Raw genomic sequence first — 19,185 nt, forward strand, 5'->3', positions numbered from 1 at the left:
ACCGGAAACAAGTTAGAACTTAAATATCCCAGTTGACTTGGCCCTAGAAAGTCGTAGACGCAAATGGTTCCAAATTCATGCAAAATTGTTCCTGAATGCACATTTTACAGACCAAGCTCAAATTCTGATTGGCAATGCACCATGTAGGGATGCGATTTGGGGGCATTGTTACACAGCTCAGTGCAGTATTTCCATAGAATCCCTACAGCACAGAAGGAGGCCATTCAGCCCATCAAGTCTGTCCCGACCCTCCGAAAGAGTGCCCCATCCCCATAACGCTACCTAACCTGCACATCTTTGGACTGTGGGAGGAAACCGGAGCACCCGGAGGAAACCCACGCAGACACGGGGGGAACATGCAAACTCCAACAGCATTAAAACGGAAACTATGCATTATAAGAGCCTTTCATGATCTGGGACTGTCCCAAAGTACTTTACCTTGAATTATATGCTTAAAATATTGTAATGTAGGAAACGAGTGGCAAGGTCCCACAAACAGCAATGACATAAATGACCAGATTATCTGTTTTGGATAAAAGCAAATATCTGCGGACGCTGGAATCCGAAACAAAAACAAGATACTGGACAATCTCAGCAGGTTTGACAGCGTCTGTGGAGAGAAAAGGGAGCTAATGTTTTGAGTCTGGATGACTCTTTGTCAAAGCTGCTGAGAATGTCTAGTATTTTCTGTTATCTGTTTTGGATACTGGTTGACGAATAACTGTGGGCCGGGATACTGGGAAAAATTGCCAACGGAACTTCACTTGTAATTCCTCATCCATAGTATGGCACCCCCGATAATTGTAATACACCTTCAGTGATGCTGTACTTCCTCGGTATTGCAATAATAATAATCTTTATTATTGTCACAAGTAGGTTTACATTAACACTGCAATGATGGGCTGAACTCCACCTGGGTAGTTCAGTCACTGTACTACAAAGGAGTGGGGGAGTCGCCTAGAAACTACTAAAGTGATGGAAAGGGATTTGGTACTCTAATCAAAGAAATTGATGATGATATTGCTGGAGGAAAGTATGCATTATAGAAGAGTTCACAATGTTTAATAAGTTGAAACCATTCTATGTAACCGAGAACTCAAACTGAGGCGAAGAAAGGTGAACAGAACAGACTTGCTTCATAGTCTATAAGAGACGTTTACCCCGTGGAGACTGTGTCATGAGATTAATGTGGCATTGAGTGATCACCGGGGGGGAGATGGGGGGGGGGGGGGGGGGGGGATTGTATGATTTTTGACACCGAGGAACAGCTGTGTTGTAAATCTATTGTATGGTGTTTCATCTTTTGCAGGTATGAGAGTGGAGATCATGTGGCTGTGTTCCCCATCAATGATTCAACAATCGTCAGTGAGATTGGCAAAATACTAAACTCGGACTTGGATGTAATATTTTCATTAAAAAATCTTGATGGTGAGTGACGAGCAGGGGTCCTCATTCAATAAACATTGCAGATAGTGACGTTTAAGGGGCATCTTGACAAATACATAAATAGGATGGGAATAGAGGGATACGGACCCCAGAAGTGCAGAAGATTTTAGTTTGGATGAGCAGCATGGTCAGCACAGGCTTGGAGGGCCGAAGGGCCTGTTTCTGTGCTGTACTTTTCTTTGTTCTTAATAGGAAAAACAGATGAAGTAATGTCTAATGCTAACTGGATCAAGTAGAATAATAAACACTTGGCTCCCATTTAAAGTGAAACTTCTGGCATTTGTGATATGGGGAAGGGTAACAACCAAGGTCTGATATGTGACATGGTTAAAACTGATATGCTCCTGACAGCCAGTTAGTGAAGGAAGAATCCAAAGCCAGTCTTTACATGGGATAAATTTATTCGGTACAAAACAGGTAAATATCTCCTGACTCTATTTTGCTCCTGTCCTAATGTCTCTGTATGTACTCAAGTAGCCATCCAGCCAATGCCCTCCACCTGTATGTATTTCATTTCAAATCGTACAATTGACAACTTGCAGCTCTGCATGTTGTGAAGTTCATTCGAGCGCCATTAAATTGTCATTTTATTATTAATCACATCACTGGGGGGACATGTAATATGGAAAGAATAATTATAATACCCCTGAAGTTTAGTCCATTGCATATTTAATTTCAGTATTTCTATTCAACAGTGATGGCACTGAGATTCCAGCCTTTTATTTTTTGCCTGATCAAAGATGCATTCTCAATTCAGATTATATACAAACCAATTGAAGTAAATGACTGGAGTTCAGAAGAGAAGTGACCTCTCCTGAATCTGATCAGAAGCACTGAAATCAGCATCACCAGCTGTGATAAAAGGTGCTAGACCACCTTTTGGGTGTTGATGTTTAGACACTTGACTTAGATAAAGAAAGATCCTGCAGGCTGTCTCTGGGCTCATGCTGATTAGGGTAGGTTAATGAGCTTTGATTAAAGTAAGAGGATACACAGAGCTTGGCCTCCATTTGGAGAAATCTAATAATTTACTCAAGTAGATCTCGTTTTGCTTTGTTTGCGATCAGTTATCCTTCAAGTGCATCAAATGCACATCTTTATCATTTCCATGACAATAGAAGTGCTGAAAAAATGTGCTCTCTCTCTCTCTCGTGTGTTGTTAATTCATCCTTTGTGTTGTTTGTGTGTTTCTCTAGAGGAGTCCAATAAGAAACACCCATTCCCCTGCCCGACCACATACCGAACAGCTTTGTCACATTATCTAGATATCACCAATCCTCCTCGCACTAATGTTCTCTATGAACTTGCACAGTATGCATCAGATCCCAAAGAGCAGGAATTCCTCCGGAAAATGGCTTCATCCTCTCCTGAAGGAAAGGTAAGTACACCAGTGTTTACTGAGAGCCTAGTAAAATAAATCTTGTTCAGACACTAATTAAACATCCACTTGCATGACTCAGTTCTGCTCTCTCTCTCTCTCTTTTTCTCTCTCTCTTTCTTTCTTTCTTTCTTTCTCATGTTGTTGCTCACTCTCGCTGTCTCCCATTTTGTTCATCCTTAACTACACATTTAAGAACAAAATTTGCCTTCAGCAGTCTCAGTCTTCATCTCTCTCAAGTTTAAGCACCCCGAATTCTGGAATTCTGTCACTAAACCTCTGCCTCACAATCCTTCTCTACTTTAAGGCACTCCTTAAAGCCTATATCTGACCATGCATTTGGTAATCTTGTCACAATACATGGCTGCATTAAATTGTCTGATGCCACTCCAGTCAAGCGCCGTGAGATGTTTTATGGCGTTATAAAGATGTTATATGCATTGTCAGAATATTTGTCTATGTGCGTAGCTCGTTCTCCTATCTAGATGAAGTTTAATTCTAGTAAGTAACAATGGTTATTGGTGTGATTTGGTACTTGTGTTCAATAAAATGTACCCAATTTTATTGCTTATGTGCTCATTGTCCGGTACAACACAGTAGGAGGCCATTAAGTTTGTACTGGCTCCTTCGAATTTGTTGAGTAGTATATCCTGCTGTCCCAGAATGAAGAAATTAATGCACTTAAATGCTACAGTTTGAGGTAATATCTTCAATTTTTGTAATAAGAATGTCTGTATATTGTGTTTCAGTCGCAATACCTGAAATGGGTGGTGGAAGACAGGAGAAATATTCTGGCTATTTTGCAAGACCTGCAGTCTCTCCGCCCACCAATCGATCATCTGTGTGAGTTGTTGCCACGACTACAGGCTCGCTATTATTCCATTGCTTCTTCTTCAAAGGTGAGACTTGCTGAGAAGCACTGCCAAATGACCGTTGTAGCAATGGAACGCCTGTATAAACCACTAGCAATAAGCTATTGATTGCAGTGTAAACAAACATACTGGGAATTTAAACATTTCAGATTAAAAAAAACTGACATTTATTCGGTTGATCGTTCTTGCTTTTTGGTGAATTCATATAGCATGGTGGTGACTGGTGTCAAAGTGAAACCTTTTAATTCATCTTAGGATGTGAGCTTCGCTGGCTGAACCAGTATTTATTACCCATCCCTAATTGCCCTTTAGAAGATGGTGGTGAGATGCCCTCTTGAACCGCTGGAGTCCATGCTGTATAGGTACACCCTCCGTGCTGTTGGGGAGGGGGTTCCAGGATTTTGACCAGTGGCAGTGAAGCCAAAGGTGGTGTCGGCATCAGCTGCACCTCTATTGCAGCAGGATCTTTTAACAAAACCGAAGCAAGTTGGAAGACAAAACCATTTGATGAGCCTGGCTCTGTGGAAACAGATAAAGAAAGAGTGCTTGCTGAGCACTTATTGATTGCACAAAACAGTCTTTGAATTTTATTGGCTGAAGAGGTGGGGATCTGCCATGTCCCAGGGGCCACGTGAGGAATTGAGGAAGGAAAACCTTCTGTGGGCTTCCAATTCTAACCATGCCATCTTGAGTCAGACAGGGAACAGAATCTATGCCCATAAGCAGTTTGCATGAATTAGCAATGAGCTCTTGTGTAGCATTCCATCAGCATGTACAGGAACAGTTGGCTTGAGGTCAATTTTAACTACAGCCTGTATCCCCATATCATTGCAAGGATTGGCTGCAGGTTGTATAGAAACAAATCACTTGGGACATTAATGCTTCTGTATCAACTTGTATTTTCATATTTAGCAATGATACCTTGCACAGCACTAGGAAAAGTTAATTTACCTAGCATTTAGTGTTGCATGATTTGATAATAGCTTTGCAATCTGTTTAGGTTCACTCTGACTCGATTCATATCTGTGCGGTTGTGGTGGAGTACACATCCAAAGCAGGCCGCATCAACAGGGGCGTGGCAACAACCTGGCTACACAACAAAGTGCCAACTGGTAATGATCACAAGTCCACTGTCCCAATGTACGTGCGGAAGTCTCAGTTCCGGCTGCCCTACAAACCCAGTACTCCCGTTCTCATGATCGGACCTGGCACCGGTATCGCTCCCTTCATTGGCTTCATTCAGGAACGGGCTTGGCTGAAGCAACAAGGTACAGAAGCAAAAGTATATCCTCCTAACGTTTACAGCGACCTGACCTTTCCTCCTTTGGGTGGTTCTGTCTGTTATCAATGTGCATTGATCAGGAGGTTTTCCTTCTCCACTTTAGCTCTCTTGAAATGTTGCTTTCCATTCTTTCCCTTTCTCCCCATTGTTGTTCCACGTCTATATTGAATCCTGGTTCCATCACAATCCATCACATCGGGATCCTTGAGATTTGCCTGTGGAGCACATTCTTGGCGATTCTGGTTAAATGAATTGCAGTGCTTTGAAACCAGCCTTCAATAACATGCACATTTTTGAATATGTTAATTTCTAGGTTTTTTTTAAAAGAACAATTGTTTGTGACAGCTTGGCCGAGTTGATAGCTTTTGTTCCTGAATCAAGGACATTGCATACAAGCCACAACCCCCGTTATTTAAATTGGAGCAGTTGATCTAGACTGAGACTCTACTGCAAGATTGAGAAACTACTGCATTGTCAAAGTGACCTTCCTTGGTTCAAACATGGACAAAAGGGCAGAATTCCATTGACTGAAGTGTGACATCAAGAAACCATAGCAGGTTTAGCACAGTGAGCTAAGACAGCTGGCTTGTATTGCAGAAAAGACCAGCAGCGTGGATTCACTTTCCGGTCCAGCCTCCCCGAACAGGCACCGCAATGTGGAGACTAGGGGCTCTTCACAGTAACTTCATTGAAGCCTACTTGTGACAATAAGTGATTGTTGTTGTTATTATTATTATCTGTCCAAAAGTAGGAATGTTATGCTTCATTTATGCAGGACCATTGGTAAGACCACATCTGGAGTTCTGTGTACAGTATTGGTCTCCTTTAAGGAAGAATATAAATGCAATGGTGACACTTCACAGAAGGTTTATAAGACTAATACCAGGAATGGATGGGTTGCCTTAAGGCTTGTATCCACTTGAGTTTAGAGTAAGAGACTCTTGATTGAAACCTGTAAGATCCTATGGGGTCTTAGTAGGGTGCATGTGGAAAGAGAGAATCTAGAACTATGGTTCGCTACTTAAAAATAAGGGATTGTCCATTTAAGAGAGAAATAAGGAAAATAAATTCTTGAGGGTTAAGAGGATTTGGAATTCCCTTCTCCGAAAAATGGTGGAGGTAGAGGGCATGATTTACCAACTTCAGCGCGCCCGACTTGGTGGCGCCATAAGGCTGTTTAGTCTTGCGAGAGGCTTCTCGTGAGATTCGCGATGTTCTAGACGTCACGTGAGATTCGTCCGAACCTCGCGAAAGACATTGCGATCTAGATCTTGCCCACACTGGGCGTGATCCAGATCAGTGGAATTAGCTCATTGCAAAATGCATGCGCTGGATTCTCCCGTCGCCTGGGAATTTATGGCCTCCCCAGCAAGACCTTGTCATGGCACTGTTTAGTACTGGTCCACACAAACATGGACCAGGCGTAACGGCAACTTGGAGGTTCCCAGACCATTTGAGATGCCTGGATGATCTGAGACAGGGAAGGGTGGCACCATGGGTCAGGCCCGGGATGCCTTGCCCATAAGAGGTGGGGTGAGGGTGGCTCTAGGACCCTAGAAAACATATGTTGGGTGAAGTGGGGGGGGGGGGGGGGGGGGGGCTGGAGACCGCCATGGGGTCGCTCAGAGGATTTGAAAGTTTGGGTCTGTCATGATATGCAAACATGCAACCAATGAACACTCAGAATAAGACAACCAATGGGTAGTCAGGACACTCAGAAGTGGCATCACCACAAGGGGGCATAACATAAACACTATAAAAGGGATGAGGCACTCACACCCTGCCTCTTTCCACAGACAGACATCTGGAGAGTTAGACAGGGTTGATCAGCAGCATCACACCCCAATACGTGGCTTGGAGCAAGCTGGTACAGTTAGACTGAGTTACTACAGTTAGATTAGCAGAGAGTCAAACTCATTTGAGAACTGTGTTAGTAGTTCAATAAACATGTTGAACTCATTTCAGAATCTGGAGCATCCTTTAGTTAAGACTGCATCAAGTAGCAGCCTGTGTTATCTGCAGCAGCATAACACATGATACCAGGAGTGACTTCAATCTATCTAGTTCAACTCGGCAAGTTCCGTGCTAACCAGCTACTGCACACAGGCAAAATGGACAAGGTTCAGGCTCCTCATCAGCTCAGGACCACCGGCAACCTTAGTGCCAACTGGCTATCATTCAAGCAGACATGTCAACTATACGTGGAAGCATCCAACCTTGATGGCGTGACCGATGTGCAGAAGATAGCTCTTTTACTCACCACTGCGGACGACCATCCGATAGAGATCTTCAACTCCTTTCACTTTTCCGAAGGGCAGGACAAAACAAAGTACCAAACCATCCTGGACAAATTTGACAGCCACTGCGAGATGGACACCAACAAAATCTTCGAGCGCTACATCTTCAAGCAGAGGATACAAGGTAAAGACGAATCCTTCACCTCCTATCTAAACTAACCATAGACTGCTAGCGCAATCCTGCAACTTCGGTGATATCACTGACTCCATGATCAGAGACCAAATCGTTTTTGGAGTCCACTCTGATCCTCTGCAAGAGCAATTATTGAAAATCAAGCACATGACCCTGCCAGTCGCGATTGAAACGTGTACTGTGCATGAGCACTCTAAAAATCGCTATTCACAGTATAAAACGGCAGAAAGTGAAAAACAAGCCTCCCATGAGGGGGAGAGTGTTCAGACCATCTCCCGGATGTAGCGCCTCCACATTGACGAAACAGCCGAAAACCACACTGCGCAGGTGCAGACGTCCGAGAACTGCACCACGCATGCGCAACGACGCACTGAGCGTCATGACGCTGACATCATGATGTGTGTGCAACTGCGGCACCGCCCATTTTTTTTTTTTTTTAACTGCCCTGCAAGAGGCAAACGCTGTTTAAACTGTGGGAAACCAAACCACTATGCAGCCCTGTGCAGATCTGCACCATCAGTCAGGAGCCAGCGCTCCCAATTCCGACAGCAGCACATCAGAAGTGTGCAACACCGAATGCATGACTCTGATCCCGGAAGTGCAACAGATCCAGATGATAAATACCTGGATAACACCTACCGAGTGGGCATTATTACTAAGTGCGAATACGCCACACCAGACACATCGCAAGCCCAATCAACCCTGGCTGTGGATTCTGAGGACGAATGGCATGCAGTGATGAAGGTCAACCACTTCCCCCATCCAGTTCAAACTGGACACAGGTGCCTCCGCCAGCCTGATTTTGCAGGTGGACTTCAAGAGAATCAATAAGCCCCCCACAATCCTTCCAGCTGCCTGCAAACTCCTGGACTACAATAGAAACGCAATCAAGGCACTGGGGTCCTGCCATCTGCAGGTGTCCCGATTACGCTTCGAGATTGTTAAACCAGACAGGGCAGCCCTGCTAGGTGCGCACACCTGCAAGCAACTGAACCTCATTCAAAGGGTCTACACCACGACACCGTCCTATTCGGATCTTCAGGCCAGCATTGACGACATTCTAACCCTGTACCCACGTGTCTTTAGCGGGATGGGCACGCTGCCGTACGAGTACAAGATTCGACTGCGGCCTGATGCCAAGCTAGTGGTCCACGCACCATGACGAGTCTCTGATCTACTGAGAGCGCCTGAAGGCAGAGCTCACGAGTCTACAACACAAAGGCATAATCTCCAAGGTCACTGAACCAACCGACTGTGTCAGCTCGATGGTGTGCATTAAGAAGCCTTCGGGGGACCTACGCATCTGCACTGACCCCAAGGATCTAAACAAAAACATTATGCGGGAACTTTACCCCATTCCGAAGAGGGAAGAAGTCACGAGTGAGATGGCACACGCGCGCTTCTTCACAAAGTTGGACGCATCCCAAGGATTTTGGCAAATCCAACTTGAAGAATCCAGCAGAAGGCTCTGCACCTTCACCTTTTGGCAGGTTCTGCTGCAACCGAATGCCATTTGGCACAATCTCGGCATCAGATTTTCCATCGCATCATGGAACAGATGATGGAGGGAATAGAAGGGATTCGTGTCTATGTGACGATATCATAATCTGCTCCACAACCCCAGAGGAACATGTGTCATGACTCAAGAAAGTATTCTGACGCATACTTGAACATGGCCTCAAGCTAAACAGCTCCAAGTGCTGTTTTGGGACATCCATGCTGAAGTTCCTGGGCGATCGGATTTTGCAACACGATGTGCAAACACACAAAATTAGAGCCATCGAGGCAATGAAAGTCCCAGAGGACAAGAAGGCAGTACTGCGCTCCTGGGAATGGTCAATTTCCTTGGCAAGTTCGGCCACACACACCAGGGCCCTATGCAACCTGGTGAAAAAATCAACCGCATTTGAGTGGGAGACGGAGCACCGAACAGAGTGGCTGGAGCTGAAAGCCGAGCTCACCACCGCACCCGTCCTTGCATTCTTTGACCCAGACTGAGACACCAAAATATCTACAGATGCGAGTCAGGCATTGGGGCGGTGTTGCTTCAAAGAGACGACACGTCATCCTGGACAGGATAGTCATCCCGCTATGTCTCCAGAGCATGTGCTGCAGCAGATTCAGGAGGGACACCTGGGCGTAGAAAAGTGCAGACGCAGGGCCCGGCAAGCTGTCTACTGGCCCACCATCAACCAGGATATCACAGACATGGTCCTGAACTGCGAAACCTGTCAGAGGTTCCAACCAGTGCAGAGCAAGGAGACGCTCCAACCACATGACCTAGAGACCTCTCCCTGGTCCAAGGTTGGCATTGACCTATTCCATGTGAATGGTCGTGACTACATCTTAATCATAACTTTTTGAACTATCCTGAGGTGCTGAAGTTGCCAGACCTCACTTCACGGACCGTCATCAAAGCGAGTAAAGAGACATCCTCACGGCATGGCATCCCGAACACTGTCATGAGTGACAATGGCCCGTGCTTCCAGTCGGGAATGGTCCCTGTTTGCCAAGAGCTACAATTTCAGGCATGTCACCTCCAGTCCGTACTATCCGCAGTCCAATGGCAAAGTCAAAAAAGGGGTGCACATCGTCAAGCAGCTCCTCCGCAAGGCCTCGGACTCTGCTTCCGACATACACCTTGCACTACTTGCGTACCGGGTGACTCCCTTGTCCACTGGCATGTCACCAGCTCAACTCCTGATGAACAGGGACCTGCGGACAACGCTTCCAGCCATACACCTGCCCAACCATGATCACCTCCTGGTGCTGTATAAGATGCAGCAGCTTCACGACAGCCAGAAGCAGGGCTATGACGCATATGCCACCAATCTGGACGTGCTATCCCCGGCAGACACTGTCAGGATCAAGATACCAGATGGTGGGTGGTCTGCTCCGGCTGTCGTTGTTCGACAGGCCGCGCCCAGATCCTATGTCATACGTATGGCTGATGGCTCCATTGTGCGAAGGAATCGAAGGGCACTGTGAAAAGTTGCTTGCCCACAACCACTTTCCCCTCCGTTTCCTCATGTTGAATTGCCACCTCCAGACACCTCGAACCACAAGGCCACCAGTCGTGCTTCCCACTCACCTGTCAAGACACCGTCATCCCCTCCACCACCTCTCCGGCAGTCGACGAGGATCAGACGCAAGCCTCAGAGACTGGACTTGTGAGCATTTGTTTTATTTGTTCTGTTCTGTATTCCTCCAGTCTGTCACATTAGACAGACACATTCAGATGTATATACATCTTTTTTTTAAAAAGGGAAGATGTCATGATAGGCAAACATGCAACCAATGAACACTCAGAATAGGACACCACCAATGAGCAGTCAGGACACTTGAGGTGGCAGCATCACACCCCAGCACGTGGCTTAGAGCAAGCTGATACAGTTAGACTGAGTTACTACAGTTAGATTAGCAGAGTGTCGAACTCATTTGAGAACTGTGTTAATAGTTTCTTCTAATCCCTTCTATTCCCTCCATCCTTTAGTTAAGACTGTATCAAGTAGCAGCCTGTGTTATCCGAAGCAGCATAACACAACAGGGGCTACCTTTAAAAATGGGGCCCCGATCTCCATGCAGCCGTCTGGCACTGGCGAGCTGAGCTTGTCAGTGCAGGAAATGACTAAAAGTGCGGCCTCGACTGGATGTTCTTCGCCGAGACCAAAGAAAATGGCAATGTGCCGTTGAATAGTGGGGTCTTTCTCGGCACCTTTTAATATTCCTCTTCTTCAATCTAATTTCCTGACTGCAACGCTTTGTCCACACCCAAACTCTCCAGGCAATTAAACTCCTTGACTTCCTCTAATGAGCAGGCTTTTAATGGTAAGTTTGATGTGACCTAATTAGTATTACTTTATTTTCTCATTTATCTTGCTTTTCAACCTCTGAGCGCCATTAATTTAGAGCCTTGTTTCTTTACCTGGGTTTCTAGTTGTGACTTACTGGCTGTTGTAACCATACAATATTGTTTGATGAGAAAGCCTCTTCTACAGTTTGGACTCTCCAAGATTGTGTTTTTCCTGCCGCCTCCTTCCACCCTGAAAAATCCCAAACTAACCTTTGAGATGTCCACGCAGAGCTGAATGTGCGCAGAAAACGACCATTGTGCTTTGTTTTACAGGGAAGGAGGTTGGAGAGACTGTGCTGTATTACGGCTGTCGTCATAAGAATGAGGACTATCTGTATCAAGAAGAGCTGGCGCAGTTTGAGAAGGACAGTGTCCTTACTCAGCTTAATGTAGCGTACTCCAGAGACCAAGCTGAAAAGGTGAGCCTGAGTATTGTGTTCAGTTTTGGTCACCTTGCTGTAGGAAAGATGTTATTAAACCAGGGAGAGAGTGCAGAAGAGATTTACAAGGATGTTGCCAGGATTCAAAGGACTGAGTTATAGGGAGATATTGGACAGACTAGGACTTTATTCTTTGGCGCGTAGGAGACTGAGGGTGATCTTATAGAGGTTTATCAGATCATGAGAGGCATGGATAGGGTGAATGCACGCAGCCTTTTTCCCAGGGTTGGGGAATCGCGAAGTAGAGGGCATAGGTTTAGGTTAGGTTAAGAAGGGAAAGAATTAATGGGAACCTGAGGAGCAACTTTTTTTACACAAGAGGATGGTACGTATATGGAATGAGCTGTCGGAGAAAGTGGTTGAGGTAGGGACATTGACAACATTTAAAAGGCATTTGGACAGACACGTGGAAAGGAAACGTTTAAAGAGATATTGGTCAAATGTAAGCAAATGGAGTTAGCTTAAATGGGCTTTTGGCTGGCATGGCCCAGTTTGGGCCGAAGAGCCGATCTCCATAACATAGATTCATGAGAGGCTAGCTGAGTGAGGTTCAGGAGATACGGCCAACATGATTTCCGATCTCTTGCATTAAGAAAAATACTGAAATTGCATAATTATAACTTAATGAGCTCCACGCAGTGCCAAGCTTGAAAACTGACTTTTTAGGGGTTTCAATTTATACTGATAAGATAAACGAGGAACATAGACATATTTAAAATTCCTGATGAAGTCCTTCATCTTTAACCAAAACACTTAACGAACAATGATGATCAAAGTTAAATCTCTGAGGTTGGTTCTACTCATTATCTCTCCGGGACTGGTGCTGGGGTTCAACAGTATCTAATGCAAGCCACATTCAGAAGCCCAGTGCAAATTGGTCCAATCTTAAGACCAATGAGGCCGCATTCTCATGACTCCCTTGTTGGGATACCCAATGATGTAGTGTAGCTAGATTCAATAAATTCCAAGTGAAAATCCTGAGGCAATGGGTATCTGACATGTAAACTAGCTGATGGATAAAGAATTAATTTTTGAGCAAGAGATGGGTGGATACTATTTAAAGGAATGATGTTTGACTGATCCCATCTCAGATTTGACTAATTTGCATTGGGCGTCTGAATGTAGAAACCATCGGGCCCCACTACAAGATTCCTGGGGCATTGACTAGTAGAAGTGTAGCTCCTATTTCCAACATGTATTCGCAAAATACATTCAGAAGAGATGGGTGTGAATCTAAGCCAAGGAACTCCAAAAGAACCTGAATACAGTTTACAACTTGAAGGCAATGACAGTTACAACTCAGTGCAAATTAATTCAAGATGTTGGACCTTGGAAGAACAACAAACTGGGAGACATATTTGGTGCAAAGTGTTTATCTAGCTCGAGGAGAAATGTAGAGATCTGGGAGTGAAACTCAATGGACAAGATTTTATAGATGGTGTTGTTTTCTATTTCCCCTTAATTGTGAGGAAGTAGGGTAGCACGGTGGTGCAGTGGTTAGCACTGTTGCCTCACGGTGCCGAGGTACCAGATTTGATCCCGGCCCTGGGTCACTGTCCATGTGGAGTTTGCACATTCTCCCTGTGTTTGCGTGGGTTTCACCCCCACATCCCAAAGATGTGCAGGCTAGGTGGATTGGCCAAGCTAAATTGCCCCTTAATTGGAAAATTTTAATTGGGTACTCTAAAAAAAATTTTTTTTAATTGTGAAAAGTCCCACCTCGGAGCTGCCAGCCAAATTAGATTTGTTGTCCCAGCAGCACCATTCACAGCAGAGGGCACTGCTGGGAACACAGGCATTCCCCAGATTCTAAGTGCTGGGAGAGTGGCTAAACTGTGGGGCTTGCCCCACCCTCTCCCATCCCTGACTACTACTACATATTTCGATCAGGAGGATAGCGGGGCTCTATACATAGCCATTAATTGACCGTCCAAGTGGCTTAACTGGGGTGAGGGTGGGTGAGCAGTCCTAGACCGTGCCCACCTCCCACACAAAATCTCGGGCATATCTGGGACTGGTGGACAAGAGAACCATGCTGTGTTACAAATCCCTGGGCTAATGCATGGCCAATTACAGTCCCACGTGCCCCTGAGCCGTAACACACAAGTGAATTAACCAATAATTCTTACAAAAATATCGAAAGTCTTTGGCCCTTTGCTGTTCAATAATCACAGTCACCAGGTTTGCGAATGTAAACACGATTACTATTTATTTATAACAACCATCATGAAATATGCAGTAAATGCAAATGGTTAACTATCATTTATCTAGGGCAGCACGGTGGCATCGTGGTTAGCACTGGCACTACGGCGCTGAGGACCTCTGTTCGAATCCCGGCCCTGGGTCACTGTCCGTGTGGAGTTTGCACATTCTCCCCGTATCTGTGTGGGTTTCACACCCACAACCCAAAGATGTGCTGGTTAGGTAGATTGGCCACGCTTAAATTGCCCCTTAATTGGGGGAAAAAAAATAATTGGGTACTCTAAATTTATTTTAAAAAGCTATAATTTATCTCCTTACTCCCACTTTAACTGCCCCCACCCGCTACACCCACACACAAGACAGCCAAACACCGACGGGTAGGTGGTGAAAGGGGTGAAAAATAATAAGGACGAAAGTCAAAAGCGTTCTAGTGAAAAAATATCCAATCACCACCTGTTACTAGGCAGGCACAGCCTTCTGTGCCCATTCTTAGGCCACCAGCCAATCAAATAAACTGACTACCCAGCTTATCTCACTGATGCCGGCCAGTCCGCAGCTTCTGTTTAAGCCAGCACAGCCTTCCAGATTCTTCCTGCTTGAATTAAAGAAACTGGCTTCTTGCCTTAAAAAGATGTGTCCAATAATCATCCATGGATCAAAAATGTAACGGCAAAAATAAAAGAAAGGGGAAATCAGGGAATAAGCAGGAAGGACCCTTACTGTGGGGAATTTTACAAACTACCCCCTCCCCCTACCGGCCAGCAGGGGCTAGTAAAATTGTGTCCAGTGTTGTCCCTGTCACCACAGTAATTAAAAAATGCTTGTTGTACTGCCAAGCACATTTTGAGGCTATCATGCTGAAGCAATGTAGTTCTCTAGGTAGGACACATCTTGAGCTCAATTCTGGTAACTGAGGCACAAAGAGAAAATATCAACCTCTGGAAGTGGTGTGGGGCTAGGCTTTGAGGAGAGTCCCTAGTGTGAGAGGATCGAGCCATGGCACAGAGATTAGAAAGCCATTGACTCTTCAGGTGCAAATGTGAGGGGATGTTTATGGAGGGATGCAAGGTAACAAGTGGAACAGAATCTGAACATCATCCCTCATTAAACCTTGGCTATAGCATAGTGGGTGGTGGGGAGTTTAACAGAAGTTAATTAAAAGAGCAAGTTCAGGATCATAGGAAGAGCTTCACTGTGTTACTAATAGCTGTAAACCTCTCCACCTCACATCCGTTTTAAGGCCCTCCTTAAAACTTTCACCAAGTTTCTGTCACCAGTCCTAATAACACCTGTTTTGCTTCAGTGTTTAATTTTTATTTTTAATAATGCTCTAGTTGAGTGACTTGGGATGTTTTGCTACTTGGATGTCAGTTGATGTTGGAAAGGCCTTGGAGATAAGAAAGTGGAAGAAAAAGTTGCATCATTAAATACATGAATAGGATGGGAATAGAGGGATACGGACCCCAGAAGTGTAGAAAATTTTGATTTAGACGGGCAGCATGGTCGGCGCAGGCTTGGAGAACCGAAGAGCCTGTTCCTCCTGTGCTGTACTTTTCTTTGTTCTTTGTATTCAATGTGTAGATGCTGTTCTTTAGAGTTAATGGGTCGGTGACCTTCCTTGTCAATTGTTTTGCGATTTCGGGTGATTAATGTCTCTGCTTTTCACTGTCTTGTATCAACCCTCAGGTATATGTCCAGCATTTGCTAAAGAAAAATAAAGAGCACTTGTGGAATCTGATCCAGAAGGAGGGTGCACATATCTACATCTGTGGGTAAGTGAAGATCACGGAGGAAATGCAACTCTTCATTTGTGTTGCACAGAGCTGCACTGCTCCTTGATCGGTTTCAGTTGGAAAAACAATGAATGTGATCACTGCCAGAACATCTGACTGCTCTTTAAACAAAGCTCAGGAAAAGCTAGAAATGCAAATGTCAGTCAGCTACGGTGAGGGAAAAAAACAGGACACTGACCAGCTGAACGTCTGCACACTTCCACTTTCACCCCCAACAGATTTTATTTGATTCAAATTTCCAAGCCTCCCCTGTGGATTTCTTGAGTACTGCTCTAGTCAGAGAAAGGTGCACCTATCCCCAGGAAACATTTACTTTTGACTCCAGTTGTAATGTGAAGATTTTGATATAGTCAGAAAGCTGTCCTCTAGATTGGAAGTTTAGCATTAGTGTTCATTGGTGACCAGGTGATTCTCTCAGACAGTGGGTAAAGGAACTCCTATGCTCCTTCATGCTCATAACTTTTAACTGAAGTCCTTAAATGGCCTTCACATTTCATACTTGTTGGTTCTTCCATTCTTGTTCTGTCCTTCACCTTGTGAAATTCAAACCCAACCAGCAAAAGTTTGCACCTCCCCTCAATAGGGAAAATCAGCCCAAATTGTAATACTCTACTGGAAACTTACATTTAATATCCCATTCTCCTGATGTTATTGACCACAGCTGTCAGGTATACTGTGGTTCTTCACTGAAACACCATTCATCATTGGCAGGCCCAGACAGTAATAATCAGTGGGCTTTTTAATAATTGAAGGGCATCACATTGAAACCTGCATCTGTCTTCAGCTGATCTCTACAGTGAATTACAATAATAATGAACACGAGGAAATCTCATCGCCTCATTTCTTTACCCTCGACCCATGCTGCTGAGGTTATTTGCAGCTCCCCACTTGCCACCCTGTTTGAGACTAGCAAACTCTAAACTTTGAGTTCACAGCACCTCCCATTAGTGGTTCCCCCTCTCCTTCCTTTGACTGCTCTTTACCAGTTGCATGAAGATAGAGACAAATCATTGGGCTGAGTGCCTCTTGCACACCCTCTTTGATAGCTGGTCATCGCCTCTTAACAGCCTGCCTGAAATAAGACTGCACAACTGGGAAAAATGACTTTCCATCTTGGCAGTAACACTTATCGTGAAACCTTTATCTAAGTTGGACTGGTGGAAAGAAACTCCAGCTGCATGACAATGGTGTGCACAGAAGGATAGGCTCAACAAGCCAATACAAAGGTTTTTGGAAGTAGCAATCAGACTTCCAAGGACTGCTGGAAACCACACTCTGCCCGAGTTTCCCTGACTCCACGAATGTAAAATGTCCAATCATCTGTATGAATTTTATGTATTGACCTGAGTTTGGGAGTTGATGGTGAATGAGTGGCACTTGCCATTCAGTACACCTCAGAGATGCCCACAGGTCTTTCATCGACTTTTGAATGGCGACTTCTTGTTCTCAGGTGTCTTAAACTGTGAGCCCTTGACAAGGAATCTGGAACCTATGTAAACAGGGCAGTAGCTATGTGTCTCTTAAAACCATATGTGTATCTTTTTTTTTAAAATTTAGAATACCCAATTCATTTTTTCCAACTAAGGGGCAATTTAGCGTGGCCAATCCGCCTACCCTGCACATCTTTGGGTTGTACGGGTGAAACCCACACAAACACGGGGAAAATGTGCAAACTCCACACGGACAGTGACCCAGAGCTGGGATCGAACCTGGGACCTCAGCACCGTGAGGCCACAGTGCTAACCACTGCGCCACCATGCTGCCCTACCGTATGCGTCTCTTTAAAAAACCAGTCAGATTGAACAATACTTCTGTGATGTGGAGTCCCATTTTATCTCTGCAACTGGGTGTGTTTTGAATGAGTTAAAATTTTGACTTCCAGCTACATCAGGAAGTGTTTTCAACATTTAATTCAATATAAAATCATATACAGAAAGATGAGATAGTGAGATGTAAGAGACAAAGTTTAACCTTTGACAATTGTGGAGTCTCATTTCTTCTCATTGTTGAAGTTAATTTTAGTGCCAGAGAGGTTGATAGTAATGAAGATTTATCACGCTGTTTTATTTAATTTAAGCATTTGAATGGATAAGCCTTAACTTTTCCTGTTATGTTTAGTGGGCAAAAATTACAGATTTGTGACCCTGCATGTATTTTAATGCCAAGTCTATTAGCGACATGCCGAAGCACCGCATTTATGAAGGAACAGAGCAAATTGGATAACTTTCTGATTTTGTGTTTAATTGCACTTGTGTGGTTACCAGAAGCGGTGTCCAATTTACAGTGACTGGTAATGACCGAGAACTCGCCGCCTAAGAGAGTGGTGGAAGTGGGGGCGGTCAGTAATTTCAAAAATAAATTGGATGGGCACTTGAAGGAAATAAAGTTGTAGGGGTATGGGGATAGATGGTTCTATGAATCTAAAGCAACTATTGGTGCTGACTATTTTAATGCAAAATCCAAGCCATTCAGCGCAGGGAATTTCGCCCCGATGTCCTGTACAATTGTTACTGTCTTGTACAATTGTTACTGTCCTGTATTATTAAAACAGATTGCTGACTGTGGAACCTTACTATGTGCAAATCAGCTGCTACGTTTCCTACGTCACAACAGTAACTACACTTCCCAAAAAAAAAGTATTTAATTGGCCTAAAGTGCTTTGCGAATTCCTGAGGCAATGAAAGGAGCCATATAAATACAAATCTTTGTGCCTTTCTTTCAGTGACGCAAAGAATATGGCGAGAGACGTCCAGAACACATTCTACGAAATTGTTGCTGAACTCGGAAAAATGACGCACACGGAGGCTGTTGATTATGTCAAGAAACTGATGACAAAAGGCCGTTACTCTTCTGACGTCTGGAGTTAAAATGGGAATGGGAGCAGTAAGCTTCCAGAATTGAAAGGTGAAAGAATCATCCAGCTGATGAACTCCACCAATCAAAACAAGAGATCTGTAAAGTTAAGCAATGAGGCAATGATTCTTTTTGTATGTAAAAAAAAAAATCTAAAATGTCCTAGACACTTCGTGGAGAAATAACGGTTTGCTTTACTAAATACTGTACTCCACAGAATTGATATTTTACTAGAGATTTTCCATAGCTGTCTTTTTAAAAGTTACTGTGTTATAAATCCCCATGATCAGAAGAATTCTTTACAAATAATATTTGTTTAATATGGTGCTGCAGCACACACCATAGTAAAATTTCCAAACCTATGGAATGGGACCTTTCCCATTATTTGTCTTGGTAACTTTTGAAAAATAAAACATTAACTGTATTACAGGAAGACATTGGGTTGTAACTTTGAAAACAACACCAGGTTTTACATAATCTCATGATTTGATCATTTTTTTTATTTATGCAATTTATAATTACCACCTTTATATCTTTTGATGCACAATGTTTAATCTTTGAGGAAAGTGTGCTGGGCAAACCTGTGTACCTGAAGGTATCGGAATGCATTAAACCCGGGGTCTGCTCTCATCCTTG

General features: G+C 44.2%; 1 protein-coding gene across 2 annotated transcripts in view; it reads left to right on the plus strand.

Annotated features, from left to right (window-relative positions):
• The window catches only part of LOC119974657 (NADPH--cytochrome P450 reductase-like), a 111,877-nt gene extending 92,895 nt beyond the window's left edge, over positions 1-18,982 (plus strand). For both annotated transcript variants that reach the window (XM_038813731.1, XM_038813732.1), the window contains 7 exons: positions 1,310-1,428; positions 2,643-2,824; positions 3,574-3,723; positions 4,697-4,964; positions 11,535-11,680; positions 15,590-15,675; positions 18,419-18,982. In XM_038813731.1, the coding sequence (XP_038669659.1) occupies positions 1,310-1,428; positions 2,643-2,824; positions 3,574-3,723; positions 4,697-4,964; positions 11,535-11,680; positions 15,590-15,675; positions 18,419-18,563 (1,096 nt within the window). In that variant the 3' untranslated portion in view covers positions 18,564-18,982. The remainder of the gene's footprint in view (positions 1-1,309; positions 1,429-2,642; positions 2,825-3,573; positions 3,724-4,696; positions 4,965-11,534; positions 11,681-15,589; positions 15,676-18,418) is intronic.
• The last annotated feature ends 203 nt before the right edge of the window (positions 18,983-19,185 follow it).

The sequence above is a fragment of the Scyliorhinus canicula genome, chromosome 12, assembly GCF_902713615.1.
Source record: "Scyliorhinus canicula chromosome 12, sScyCan1.1, whole genome shotgun sequence".
Classification (NCBI taxonomy): Eukaryota; Metazoa; Chordata; class Chondrichthyes; order Carcharhiniformes; family Scyliorhinidae; genus Scyliorhinus; species Scyliorhinus canicula.